The following is a 14,913-nucleotide window of genomic DNA, read 5'->3' as shown; positions in this document are numbered from 1 at the left end:
TGGTCAGAGCCAGGTAATGAAAGCTAACCAGAAACGACTTGGCTAAAGTAAAACTTGAACTAAATAAAGATTTGCTAGTGACAATAATAATACAAAACTGCTTTGATTTTTCAGGGCCGAGGCATACGCTGAGAAGAGTAAGTTTATCCTCCTGTTCTCCTTTATATAATAGCTTAATATAATAAACAATAGGAATAACCTAGAATGTTAACAACTGTTTGTTTTAGACCGTGGTAAGGTGGTGGGAGGACTGCCTGATGTGGTCACCATTATGGAAAAGAAGGTAGGCGTGCAAGTGTGTGAAACTGCATGCTTTTGGTCTCATTTTGCTAATAGGTATTTTTTATGCTTTCTGTAGACTTTGAGTTTAACATGTACAGTGTGTGGAGACCCCAAACCTCAGGTGTCATGGCTGAAGAACGGATCGGAAGTCGAGCCTGATGATCAGGTAAATGTGTAAATGTGTTATTGGAGTTATGTCAAAATAAATTTCACAACTTGTTTTCAGCTAATTAAATTGTGTTTGCAAGTCACATATACAACCAGTTCATATTCAGACGGGGCTTTGTACTTTTATTTGATTCCTTCCCGATAAATACTGCCTTATTCTCTGACTCTGTTTAACCTCTTCAGAAACTCAACTCCTCCCCTCCTGTCTCATGATTAATTGTCTCATTAACCATACACAATTACAACATAATGTTTCTATTAACTTGTCTTGTGGAAATTTCACACTCAGTATGTGTCTACTAAAATATGCTTCATGATATCATGACTCCAGATTCATTTGATCAGATAATGTCTGTTCAAAAGTCAATGTCTATAATACTTACCATGATATTAAAACCAGTATTCATATAAAATAATAGCAGTAATTAAAAAACTATTTCTGGTAATACTGAAAGTGGTAATGAAGTACTTTCTAAAAAGCATGCTTCATGTATATTTAAATTAGTACAAATGATTAGTAGTAATAAAATGCACAATACCCCAAAACCATTGATATGCTTTAGTTCCTTGTTAGGAACTTCATGAATGTGATGTTGTCCCTATTGTGTCAAAGCCCTTTTTATACATTCATCAGCCACTTTAGTAGGTACACCGATTCAAGAAATTATTAAAGTAAATATTTAATCAGCCAATGGCAGCAACGCCGTACATTTAGGCATGTAGGGGGATCAAAAGGGGGAAGAAAGGTGAGACTTTGAATGTACATGAGCAGGGTTATTTGTGACAGACGAGCTAGTCTAAGTATTCTGATCAAAAATAGAAGATCAACAATGGAGTACGTTTGGGATGTGGTGGAGCATGAGATTAGCAGCATGATGCCATCATGTCGATATGAAACAAAATCCCTGATGAATGTTTTAAGCATCTTGCTAAAGATGTTATGGCTGAAGACAACAGGATCCAATCCAAAACTAGCAACGTATACCTAATCAAGTGGCAGGTGAGTGTATTTACCACTGAGAGCACCAAGATTCAGGAAACTACACTACGCTTCTATACTGACCCCAAAGTCAGTATTATCAGCACAATCCTAGATCAGTAACGGAACAACTCTACCCCTCATAACTCATTAACCTACTTGCCAACCAGAGTACAGTAAGTCTACAGTCTGTCGTTAGTCAACGAAAGCTCTTTCAATAGCATCAGAATCCTGCAGCTTCTACCAGCTTTGAAGATTTAAGTTTGAGAAACCCCGGTCCAGGAGGAATTTGTGTTCAAGTTTTCTCCTTTATTCATTCCCTCACCTGCTAATAATCTGTCTAAAACAAGAAGCGAGGCCCTTGTTGATGAGTTTTCCAAACCTCTAGAGTGTCTCTCATGCACTTAGTTACAACAGAGGCTTCTCAGGATGCATGAAGATAAATGAAAAACAAACATGAACATAAGAAGATCCAGAGAATTTTATATCTAATCCTCATGTTTGACTCTGGAAGTACACAGCATGTCAATTCGAGTAGTGTAATAAGCAGAAGTTACTATTTTTTAGACATTTTGTCAGATTTTATAATATCTGTATCACAGAAATGACTGTAATTAGAATATTTTTTCCCTGAATAATACACAGCTTAACCTACATTGGTCTAGTAAATTAATGCATTTAACCAAGAACACATAGCATGCTAATGGCTACCATTTTTAGGATTTTAATCTACTAGACCGTTTTATTTCTTGTAATTAAAAGGCAAGTGTTTCTCTTAATAATGTAATTAACCTGCTGAAAGTACCACTCCATAAAATGTATAAATGTCCAGACCTTACAAGTGAGTGAGCAGGTACAAGAGGCAATTTAAAATGTTGGGCTCTTGTCTGCACCACTCGTAGTACATGGTACAATTCAGAATAAAGTACTCTGTGTAGACTAGAGTATCAGAGACAATATACAGTAGGTTTTTTTTGGGTGGTCTAAAAAAATATGGATGGGGCACATCTGTATTGCTTTTCAATTCAATTTCACCATACTTTGGTTGAGCGTGGTTGAGTGCAGCAGAACAGATAAGACAGGAATACATCATTAGTCCCTTTGTCCATTCAGCCCATGCACCAGTGCTCAGCTTTTGCTCATGCTGCCACTTTGAGTAAGGCATTTTAAAGAATAAATCATGCTAAACTCCCTCCACTGGCTTTCTCACTTTTTTTAACCTCTGAATTCATTTCCCAGTATGTGGTCTCCCTGGACCAGGGCAAGTTTGCCAGTCTGACGATCAAAGGCGTTTCCATGGAGGATTCTGGCAGATATACCATGATTGTCCAGAATAAATATGGAGGAGAGTCTGTGGATATAGTGGTGAGTGTTGCCACTGTGTAACACAAATGACTGAATTTACTCTGAGCCGTCATCTGCAGCAGAAATATTTTCTTTCCATTGGTGCCCAACATGGGGATATATTTTGATCGCAGCAGCACAAAAACCTTACACGGGCCTGATATTTGACCTTGTTACTTTTGCTCACCCTGATTTTGACAGAATTAATATAAAATAATACAAAATCCAAATTTCTCTAAAATTAAAAATACCTAAATAATTTCTATTGATGATACAATGTGCTGCAGCCCTTTAAACAATCCTTTTGTGTTCACCGCTGTAGTAAATGCACGTATGGGTATTAACATTATGTCCTTGTCTCGCTATTTTTATCTCCAGGTCAGTGTGTATCGCCATGGGGAGAAAATCCCTGAGGCAAAACCAACTCTGACCCCTAAAACAATCATCCCACCTAAATTACCAATCGAGATCCCTCAGCCTAAGACTCAGCCTGCTCCGAGCGCTGCCCCTTCAACTCCTAGCCCTGCCGCTCCTAAGGCAGCACTGGGAAGAGGGGTGAAGAGTCCTACTCCAAGTCGGAGGAAGTGAAAAGCAAGGCAGAAGAAACGCAATCACTGGTGCACAATTAGAACACACATAGCTGAGAAGCCTTTATTGGTGTTCTCTATCTGGACTGAAATGGAGCTAATACTCTTTGCATTAAATTAGAGCATCAAGAAAACCCTGACACATGAAATAAATCTTGCAATTGTGATGGAAAGAAAAAAATTGTTTCAATGTGAAATCATTGTATAAAATCAGCAAAATTATACTAGAATAATAAAAAGCTAGGCACTATCTAAACATGAGGAAATTAGAAATTAATTGAAATGAACTCGAATAAAGCTACAAATTGAATAAAACTTTCTGAAGAAAGAGTGAAATGTGTTTTAAATTCATTCTTGAAGTGTACAAATGACACCGCATGCAGTATAATTAAATATTAAATGGCTTGCAAATTACAGGAACATTGCCCAAAGTTAACTGACTTGAAGCCTCGATGCACCTTGGCACACTATTTCATATTTATCATAGTTAGGGGGAGTTTAACATGTTAGTCAAAACTTTTCCATAGGTATTAAATTGGGTTAAAGTCTAGTAAGTACAAATCCCAAAGGAGACCAGTAAACATTAATTTCATGCCCTATGGATGTGGGTATTGTCCCCTGTAACCACGTGACCCATCCATCTTGGTTGTCATGCCACCAAAATACCCCCACAGCATACCAAAACCATGGGATCCCCTCACTGTAGAGTTTAAGAGCTTTCTCTTTAAATTCTTATCTGTGTCACAGAATATTTCAAGTAAACCAGAGAGATGGTCTGCTCCATCAAGGATTACTCTAAACATAGTTTAAAAAAAATGCTGTGTTATGTTACAAAGTTGCTAGGGCCACTAGCTTTGACATGCCCTCACATCACTAACCTGCTGACTATTACCTGCATTTTTGATGGTGTCTAGCACCAGATGTTCTTGGTATAATCACATACACACCACTCCCATTTGCCTTTGATTATGGGGCTGAGGCAAGTTTCATTATGAGCCAGTGGAGAGAGGTGCGCCCTTCTTGTCTATATTTTTCTGAATATGATCAGTGGTTTGGCTCAGTCTCACAGTCATTTACATATTTAAATGCACAAAAACAACACAGGCTTAGTATCACAGCTCACAAGATCAGTGTTCATTTTATGTTGTTTAAAGGGAGAAAAAAAACCCCCACACACACACACACAGACACGCACCTTTCATGAAGAAAAAAGGGACAGAGAGAAAGAAATAGGTCAGGCTGTACAAAGTAGTCATTATACTGCCACCTCAACAACACAGTCAACTGATGACTGCAAATGTATAACACCATCCTCCTTAAGATCACCATGGTGAACACGCTGAAGATTAACTGGCAGTGAATCACCATTAAGTAAACCAGAGCTGTGAAGTGAAGCTGTCATACTAACGCTGCTGCCTCTCAAACCGTCATTACCAAATTTTACCTAATATTAACTCCAGCTGTTAGCAGAAGATATGCATTCTGCCTTGCAGCCAAATATGTTCAGTCCTCCTGGTCATCAGCCAGAAGCAGAAACAGACATGCTATAAGTAGTCAGGTTTAAAGACTTGAGCCCAAGTGCAGGAAGTTGTGATGGCAGAGCTGATGAAAGGATGGCTGATGAGATTTGTGGTTCATTAAAGCTGATGAGAGGAGCAGACGGAGAAGAGGGAGGGAGGGGCGCAGGGTAAAGTCATTGTTTCTGTGTTTGCTGTTGCTAATAAAAGAAAGCGATTACACTTTGCTAGCCTGTTTATTCATTCTGTCAGAGGAGAACAAGAGACGGGTTGTGAGAGAACTGAGTAATGGAGAAGGCTGGAAGAGAGAAACTGAGACTGTTAGGTTCCTCATTTTGAGTGTTACTTTTGTTGCTGATGCGTCTGCTTTGGCAGCATGAGACGAGTCTTGTCATGCTTGTTAAAAACTTGTGAATGAGCTGAGTGATTGGATGAAGGGGGTGGGGGGGAGTTTGTCTTATTTTCCGTGCTGTTGTGTTTTGCCTTGTTTTTTTTATCCCTTTGGACATGAAGACAAACTTCATCATGCCATAAAGTGTTTATATACAGTAAGTGTGAAAGGAAAGGAGACAAGCTTGTGTGAGCGATGAATGCAGATAATTCAGTGTTGTGTGGCAATAAAGGACTTCTGAAGTGTGACAGAGGGAGACAGGAAGGGAAGGCTTGAGTGTATCAGAGAGAGCAGGAGGAAGGGAAAGAGAGACAGATCTGAATCATTTTGATGTTTTGCTGATCATCTGCTGTGAGATCATTTTCCTGACTTTTTAATTAATTTTCACATTTTTAATCAACATAATTACAGAGAATCCAAATGTTGCCATGGCAACCACTTTTAAATTTCAATAAACTTGGAAAATGACTCGTCTCTGCAAGACACACGGGTGAGCTGTGCACTCACAGAAATGCAATATGCATAGACACACAACCTGATCACAAACACACTTAAACACACAAATATATAACACACACACACACACACACACACACACACACACACACACACACACACACACACACACACACACACACACACACACACAAATTTATATATAGATGGCTGCTATCTAAATGGAATAGCTAGCCAGTACTGATAGCATGAAATTGTGTTTCCAAATATAACACCGTGTCATTGGAGTGTACGAGTGTGTGTGTCTGTGTATGTGTGCTAAGAAACCAGACTATAGAATATATATTTCTTTGCAATCCTCCACATGGGGGCACTATGGGAACATGCACACACACATAAAGACTCTGTGGCTCACTTTTAGGCACATGCACAGCCTCGGTCTTGCTCTCTCGCTCGCTCTCTCTCTCAAACGCACACAAACACACACACAGATAGACAGGCCTGTCCTAATTAAAGCAGCGCTGTTCAAACAATGAGATAAACTAGGAGCAGAGACATTTTGTGGGTGTGCACTGACACAAAGCCACATTTTAAAGTACCACTATTATCCACACATATATGTGGCTATAAATGCGCACACACACTTTTTGGTTTTAATTTGCAATCACAATTATTGGGGGGGGCATACTTCATTTATTGACACTGTGATGATAACTGCTGATTTTGGCTGAGAGGGGAGGAAAGAGGTGCACACAAGGATGTGAAAGAAAGAGGAATAAGAGGAACATGAGAAGGAGGAAAAAGAGGAAAGAGGACCTAACACAGGACAGCAGTGAGAGCAGATCCGTGCTATACTGCAAAGTTGTCTAGCCTTTTCAGCACAAATGATCATTTCTTTAGTTCACTGAGTGGTAAGGGCAGCTATTGGTAAAAAGGGAAGAAAAGCAAGAGTAATGTGGAGAGGGAGTGAAGGAAAGTTAAGAAAGAGCTGAGACTGAGCAGCAGCAGAAGGGGAAAAGGTGTGGGAGACAAAAGAACAAATAGAGAAGAGGGAGGGAGAAAAGCAGGAAACAAGCAGAGAATGAGAGAGAATGAAAAAACTTAATAAGATGGGCTGATTAAACCCGAGGATGTAAAATAAAGTTGCCCTTTCACAACCCATGCCAACTAAGTATATGCAGTGTGTAATGGCGAGTAGCAATATATCAAATTTGACATTATCAAGACAGCCATGTCTGCTCATTGATCAGAGAGGTGAAGAGTTAATTTGTAGATGACCATCTTACCTCTGGCTGGGATATCCCTTCAGATTGGTGACAGATTCAAAGTAAATCAACCCAGTAATCCTTCAATGCGCCTTCATCCTTGCTACTGCAACGTTTGTCCTGTGCAATACAAATCAAGTATCAACTAGAAGAATAACCATACTTTGATAAGAAAACCAGCAAAGGATTTTCAACACGGGTTAGGATAATGACACAGAAAGGAAGACTTAAGGCATGACACTGTGAATGCAGCGGGAGGAAGATACACAGCTAGTGAAATTTCCGCACCACAGCTATACTTGGCTATCGAAATAGTTTGAGTTGAAGTTGTGTTCGATTATATTATGCATATTTGACCAATTAATGGTCTTTTCCTCAGGTGTTTCTTTTTCCTCCAGACACCTGTGTTCTATTTCTGTCACTTAAAACCATCCGTGAACTTGAAGGCTGGATTTGCAATCAGCATGTGTTATGACTCATCTTAACAAGGAAGCAAATTTAAGATTCACATCTGGTATATTTCCAGTGAAACTAAGCGATGCTTTGGAAGGTAAACTTCTGTCTCTGCTGGGAAATCAGGCAGCTCAGCTATACAGCAGCCCCCCTGGAGCTTGGAGTGACTCAGTGTCTGGCTGTTGGAGGCTTCAGCATGGTGGATGGCTGACAACATGGGGACTTACACCCTGAATATCTGGTCCAAGGACAACATGCCTATTTGCCATTCTGCACTGTAGCCATAATGCCACTCGGCTGCTACTGTGGGTCCTAACACATTAAATCCAAAGGCATTGTTTGTGTCAACACTGCTATAAATCATCTTGTAGAGTGAAAGAACCACAAGGATGTGCTTTGCTCTGGGAAGAGGCACGGTGTAAGTGGCTCATTGTTTTACAGAAATCCAAAACAACATGCAGGCTCTTGTATCCATGTTCAGGTTTCAGTTTTCAGTATAAATGCAATTTTTTTGGGGTAACTAACAAAGCTATTTATGCTGAAATACACATCTATGTGCTCACACATGCAAGTTAAACACAACATTGCTAAAACAAAAGAGGAAAGAAAGGTTCAGCTTTTACAGCTCATCCGAGCAGTACCTGTACCACGTCTGAGCACGATTTGATCTCCACTGTTCCGTGTTCAAAGTAGTTTGAGTCAAGTCTCTAAATTACTCACATTTATGAATGGGATTCCTGATCTATCTGCGACTATGTGACCTTACCATCAATGGAAATGGGAAAGAGTGGCCAGGGAAATCAGTTTCAGTGCACGTCTCTGAGAATGGGAGACAATGAGCATGACGTGTGATTTTTAACTTCAGTTTCTTATTCCTGAAAAGCTTACATTTTTAAAAATGCAAGACTCTCATCTGGCAGCAGCGTCTTCTCCCACTCCACACTCAATATTATCATACTCTCCTCAGCCTGCCTGTCTCTCTGCTTCTATCTTCCTTTGACTCCTATCGTTCTACTCCATTCATTTCAACTCTCATTTCTTCTATGTCTTTCTTTTTTAGCTTCTCCTCCTTCACTCTTTTCACTCCTTCTCCAATTACTGTGAAATTGCAAGGCGGCTGGTTGGAAACTTCTCTGACAGAGAAATTTGGCTCAGATCAGAATCACTAGCGAGCATTCCTGCATTCCTTTCTCAATCTAAATGATTTTGCAGCTTAACAGGCGCACCCACTCAGAAAGCCAGGCAGACTCACTCTAACCTTACTACAAGTCTCCTACCCTCACTTTCTCTTTTGCATGCACACTCTCTTTCATTCACGTCTCAGTTTCTCAGTCACGTGCATACAACAAAGCAAATGCAGGACAGTTGCGTTACTATACCACAGGTAACATTTGGTACTGAGAGAGACAGGAAGTTAGACAGATGGAATGGCATTTTAGCAAAGTCGATCATTAAAAATAAACATATATTATGCATGTTGCATAATGCACAGTTCTGGGAATCGTACCATTATGTACCTTATTTCTTTATAAATCAAACGCAGATGAATTTTGAGCTTCAGCAGGCACTAATGCATGTCAAGATGTCAAAGTCATAGAGACAAAGGACGATGTCGACTCGAGTCTGCTGGTAGGTTTTTTTTTTTGGCTGTCTGTGGGGGCCAGCTGTCTCACTGAGATTATTATATGAAGGCAGAACAATAGGTTTGACTCACCTCTTTCCATATATCAGGTGCTCTTCATGACTTTTGATATGGAACTACCTATTACACTGAACAAGTGTCTGCATCTCCTCAGCCTGATCGGCTGATTCAGAAGAAGAAGGTACCGTCATAATCAGCTGCTTCAAATATAACTTTTCACACTGCCTCAGAAACCGCCAAGTCCACCCGCTGCATGCCAAATATCCCTGGACAAGATACTAACCTTAAGTTCCTCTCTAATGTATCCACTGGAGTCTGAATGTGCCTAACTGTTAGACAGAAAGCACTTAAGCATGTTGTATAAAGGCCTTGAGTTCTCAGAACTAGAAAAGCACATTGTCCTACTTTAAAAAAAAAAATCAAATATCTCAAATCTAGTCTTCAGTAGGGCTGTGCGATATGACCAAAATATCATATCCCAATATAAGAATTCTATCGTCCCGATAACGATATAAATCACAAAAATGTAAACTTATCTGTAAATTCTGTGAATCTCGGGCAGTTCGTCATGCGGGAAGTGTTTCCAGCTGCGCTTCATGTAGCTGGAGTCGAGTGTTTTAACAGATGCATGAAACCAGGGCCGGCCTGTGGCATAGGCCGTATAGGCAAATGCTAAGGGCGCCGTCCATCAGGGGGCGCCACGCCAGTGCCACAAATGTTGAAAAAAAAAAAAGTTGGTACTATTATTTCTAAATACAAAAAATAATCCCACGTTAATTAAAATGTAAAGTAAAGCTTATTTAATAGAAATATTATTTGTTACAACATTACACTACACTGCTGATGTAGGGGGGCGCCACCTAAAATCTTGCCTAGGGCGCCAGATTGGTTAGGGCCGTTTCTGCATGAAACTATACATTTTTAGACATAAGTTGTAAAGGCCTACGTTTTCTTTGTGAGTATTTATTACACGGCGTGCTGCGGGGAAAAGTCTGTTCTAACGTTTGAGTCTAAGGTTTATTTTTTAGCACCTGGCGGCTCTTTTTTACTTCTCACCCGTAAATAATCTGCTCTTTCACGTGATTCAGTTTATTTTGAAAAGTCTCAACAGGATCTTGAGCTTTATTGTGAAAGGTTTATGTGGTACATAAACAAGCGGACACGCGATGCTGTTACCGTCCTTGTTGCTAACCACAATGCATAAAAACAGGCGCTTGTCCTTCGGTAGTGTGGTTATATAAAATATAAGAGAAAGAGAGAACTTTAAGAAATTAATATAGCCACTACAGTGACCATCAAAACGATGAAAAAAATATTGCCGTAAACAGTTTATTTTGCGACACCACGAAACAAACGATAGCGTAAAATGAAACGATAAACGTTTTTATATCGTCATCCGATATATATCGTTATATCGAACAGCCCTAGTCTTCAGTAATGTAAAGTGAGCTTCTTGAGTTCAACAAAGAGCTATTGCCGCTGTTTTAAAGAGTCTTTTAATATGCATTCATGGGCATGAGAGGGCAGTGGTTGTGACCTTACAATCAGAAAAGAGGACTTCCACCCGCAAGGTCGTGAGGATCAAAATCACCAGTGGCAGTCTAATGAGAAGCTCAAATCTATTACATACTGGTTACTGCCATGCATTATTCTTTATGGAAAATGGTCACATTCCAAAAGCTGCGAGTCAGAGTACATTTTATGAAGTAAAGCCATTGTTTTCAAGCTGCCTTATGGTCAATGTCATTCTGTTTTTGTTTTTTTCCTCTCTTTAATCTTGCACTGCTCTGAATCATCCATACAAAAGAAAGAACTGACTTAAAAGTTACAACATTTGAGATAAAAGCCTTCAGGTTGTCTCCACTCTCTGTGATCTATGTTTCTCCCCTTACAATATTAAATACAATTATTTACTTTGAACGTTTTCACCTGTTGCAATCCTCTTTATAGTTTCAGTTTCTAGACCTTGCAAGTATTTCTCTCCCTCTCTTTCTCTTTCTTGCTTCCTCCCCCTCAAGCTCATCTGTGTACAATCAGGTCAGACGGTGGCAGTTAATTTAACCTTTGTTCTGGTTAGCTGGTTTTCATTAATAATTAACCGAAACTTAGAAATCACACAGACTTTAACATCTAAAATCCTTTGAACCTCTGGACTATTGCTCAGTAGGAAACATACCCATTTCAGATTTGATCATAACCTTATATTTCCATCACAATCAGTGTTTTGGGGTTTTTATCCTGATATCCTACACCCTTTTAAATTGACAGGGTTGAATGTAGGTGTAGCTGCTATCTGATAAATCAATGATGATTTTATACATAACATACCTAAATGTTAGGTATCTGGCAGCAGCGTCTTCTCCCACTCTCCCAATATACAGTTCCTTTACTGTGAAATTCGCTTCTGCGTAAAAATAATTTATATAAATTAAAATGTAGACAAGCTGTAGACAACTCTTTGTTTCAATATGATTCCTATACACCAATAAGACTTTTGTTAAATTGTTTTAAATACATCCCTAATAATGGAATGTGGGATGATCAAAACTGAATTCCAACTTGTTTCATGGTTTCATCAAACTTCTCCCACACGAAGGTTTTTGCTTTAGCGAATGCTCTGCTTGGCCTTCTGGCACCTGCCTCCAGAGACCCACAAGCCAACCAAGCAAACCAGTCAATAGGACTCCTTCAACTTGACTGAGCCGTGCACTTCATAAGTCTACCAGAGGTTGTGGTCAAATGCTGTCCAAGGTCTGCCACAGGTGGGAGTTGAAGATCTCCCAGATAAGAGCTGCTACAAAGTGGTCCTCTACACTCGCTACATGTTTGGGAATCCCAGCCCTATCCATTACCTCTCCACATGATCCGACTCCCCACCATGTGGTGATCAGTTAAAAGCTCAGTTCCTTCTCTTCAGATCGGATGGTATGATTATAAATTACTGACCTTGGTTGTCCTGATCCCATGTGCGCTTATGGACACCCTTATTGTCACATATGGTGGTTGTTACTATGTGAGATTAACATAATAGTCCAACAAAAAGAAAACAAACAAACATAAAACACCACTTTGTTACAGATTGGCACCCAATTACACCCCTCTGGTCTCCATGGTCCATGGGGAGTTTTTGTTTCACATCACAACTTGCCTTCTGGACATCAAACTAATTTGAAACTAAATGGAGAGAATAAGAACACATAAAAACAATCCTATTGGTGTATCCATCAGTGGTGTTTATCGCACACTACGAGATGCTATGTGCATATTAGTATTGTACAGCACTTTAGTCTACCAGGTGTGTTTTTAAAGTGCTATATAAATAAATAAATGATGATGATGATGATGATGCAAAACCATATAATTTACATGCATAATTCATAGCTCTATAACAAGTACTTAAAGTGTGCTTAAAGAAGTCACAACAGTGTTTCTTGGTGCAATGTCCATAAGTTAGAGGAAGAGGAATTAGCGCAAAAGGCATAATTATTTTCAAAGTAGCAGACAATTTTCAATGCAACTTTCAAACACCTCAACAAATATAAGCAAACACACTGTTTCTGCGCAGTTTATCACACTGTGTGTCTGCTGCTTTTTTTTTTTTTTTTTGCAGGGGTAGAAAAGAATGTGAGATAACTTCACTCAAAGATGGAAAAAGATGTAATACAGACAGGACAGGAGAGGAAGACGAGAGATTATTTTTAAAAGGAGACAACTGCTCACTTGACGTTTGATAGACTGGAAATGTAAAGCTTACATGTAATGTGCCAATTCATTTTTGAAGTTTTTTGGACTGTCATATTATCTATACAACATGTGTTGTTGCTGAAGTTCAAACATCATGTAAAACAAACTGAAGTATACCAACTTTGCATTATTCAAAATGGGGCTGTACAATTAAGCAAATGTTAATCTTGATCATGACTGGCATCACACAATTAAATCAGCATGATCAAGGGATATTCCAAATGTGTCTTCCACCATTTAAACACAAAGCAAAGGAACCAGAATCAGCTTTATCGACTGAGTATTTGTGCATGCAAGGAAATGGGCTATGGACATTTCCTTGCCACTTAGTGTACAGAGCAGAGTAGACAATTCTGACAACATAGTATCAACAAGACACAGACAATAACAACATGTATAGCATATATACGGTGCAATGATGCAGAGTGTTGGAATAAATTATGGAATAAATAAGGAATGGATAACAAGTTACTACACACACACACACACACACACACACACACACACGCACACACACACACACACACAGTGTTTACACAATGATTAACTATAAATAGATGCATATGGTATATTGAGATATAGAACAGAACAAAACATTATTTAAAGAGTAAGTTAGTTGTGTTGGTTTGTGGTGCAGACATACACTCTTTGATTGTGATCTGTTCCCAGTTAACATGACTTGAACCAAATCTTAACTATTTCCAGTGAGGATGGTCTGCTTCAAGGGACAAGCTCTTGACCTTCTGCTGTGCCAGACATTTGATTTTTATTTATTTATTTTGTATATTAGCTGTAATTTGGTGGTAAAATGTAGTGTTACTCATCCAGACTAGAAACTTCTAGTTCAATGTGAACACGCAGGCATGTCAGGATCTGATTTAGGGAGCATGTCAAAATAGTAAAATTTGCAGATGACACGAAGATCATCAGACTCAAGGACGGTTATGAGGCTGCATACAGATGTGGGGTTAACCAGCTGGACCTGTGGTCCAGTCAGAACAACCTAGACCTCAATATAATATATAAGATGTGGAGATGACAGTGGACTTCAGGAAAAACCCCTCTCCATTATCTCCCATTAGTTTATTCAACACCATTGTGGCTGCTGTGGAAACCTTCAGGTTTCGGGGATTCACGATCTCGCACGATCTGAAGTGGTCATCCAGTACAGATACAATCATCAAAAAGGCCCAGCAGAGGATTTACTTCCTGCACCAGGAACATTACTGCAGACCCCTGGTGACAACCTGTTCCAATTCCTCCCCTCTGGTAGGCACTACAGAGCAGTGTACACCAATACAAGCAGCTATCTGAACACTTTCTTTGCACAGGCTGTCTACTTAAAACATCCATTATACCTTCTGCTGAATCAAAGCATTCAATCACTTGAAAATACACCAAACTGCAGTATAATTAATGCATGAAGGCCAAGAAAAACAATGCAATGGCTGCCAACACGAGTCCAACATGTACTCAGACGTCCATAAAAGCGAGCCTGGACAGCACGTCTGTGTACCCATCCAGCTCACAAAGAAACACTGAAATCACCAATGCAACCAAACTCCATTTGGCCAAAGAGTTGGTGAGTAATGAAGGTTTCAGGAAAATAGTAAACATACTGGACAAGAGCGTTGTTATCCCCTCGCGCAACAATTTTTCTAATGTGGCAATGCCTACACTGTATGGAAAATGTTCCAGAGGGGAAAAAAGAGAAGGATCTCGCAGCTGTCGAGTAGGTTTTATTCACATTTATCATGTCATGGAAAAATAAATGGAGTTAAAGACACAGGAGAATAATAATAATAATAATAATAATAAATCTGAGGAATAGTAATAAGTGTGCCTCTTGGCATAGGCATACTTAATGATAATAATAACAAAAACAAAAAGAAGACAAATCACTGCTGTTCAGTGAAGATACCACGGAAATGTGCGTTTATAACTATGTGTGTGTTTGTGTGTGGTAGCAGCATGCTATTGCTCCTGGCAGCAGGTCCGTACACTTGCCTGTCATGACCAATCTGTGTCAAAAAGACCACAGCTCCCACACACACACACACACACACACACACACACACACACACA

The 14,913-nt window shown here is 39.5% G+C and overlaps 1 protein-coding gene across 1 annotated transcript in view; it reads left to right on the top strand.

Moving 5' to 3' along the window:
* myom2b (myomesin 2b) overlaps window positions 1-3,690 on the top strand; it is a 29,133-nt gene extending 25,443 nt beyond the window's left edge. The window contains exons 35-39 of the mRNA XM_085452813.1: window positions 115-137; window positions 228-283; window positions 359-448; window positions 2,669-2,794; window positions 3,152-3,690. Coding sequence (XP_085308939.1) covers window positions 115-137; window positions 228-283; window positions 359-448; window positions 2,669-2,794; window positions 3,152-3,361 — 505 coding nt within the window. The 3' untranslated portion in view covers window positions 3,362-3,690. The remainder of the gene's footprint in view (window positions 1-114; window positions 138-227; window positions 284-358; window positions 449-2,668; window positions 2,795-3,151) is intronic.
* Window positions 3,691-14,913: the final 11,223 nt, after the last annotated feature.

This window comes from Copadichromis virginalis, linkage group LG1 (assembly GCF_057382275.1).
Source record: "Copadichromis virginalis isolate Kocher_CV1m ecotype Utaka linkage group LG1, C_Virginalis_male_GT1.1, whole genome shotgun sequence".
Lineage (NCBI taxonomy): Eukaryota > Metazoa > Chordata > Actinopteri > Cichliformes > Cichlidae > Copadichromis > Copadichromis virginalis.
This window is presented reverse-complemented; position numbering and strand designations above follow the sequence as displayed.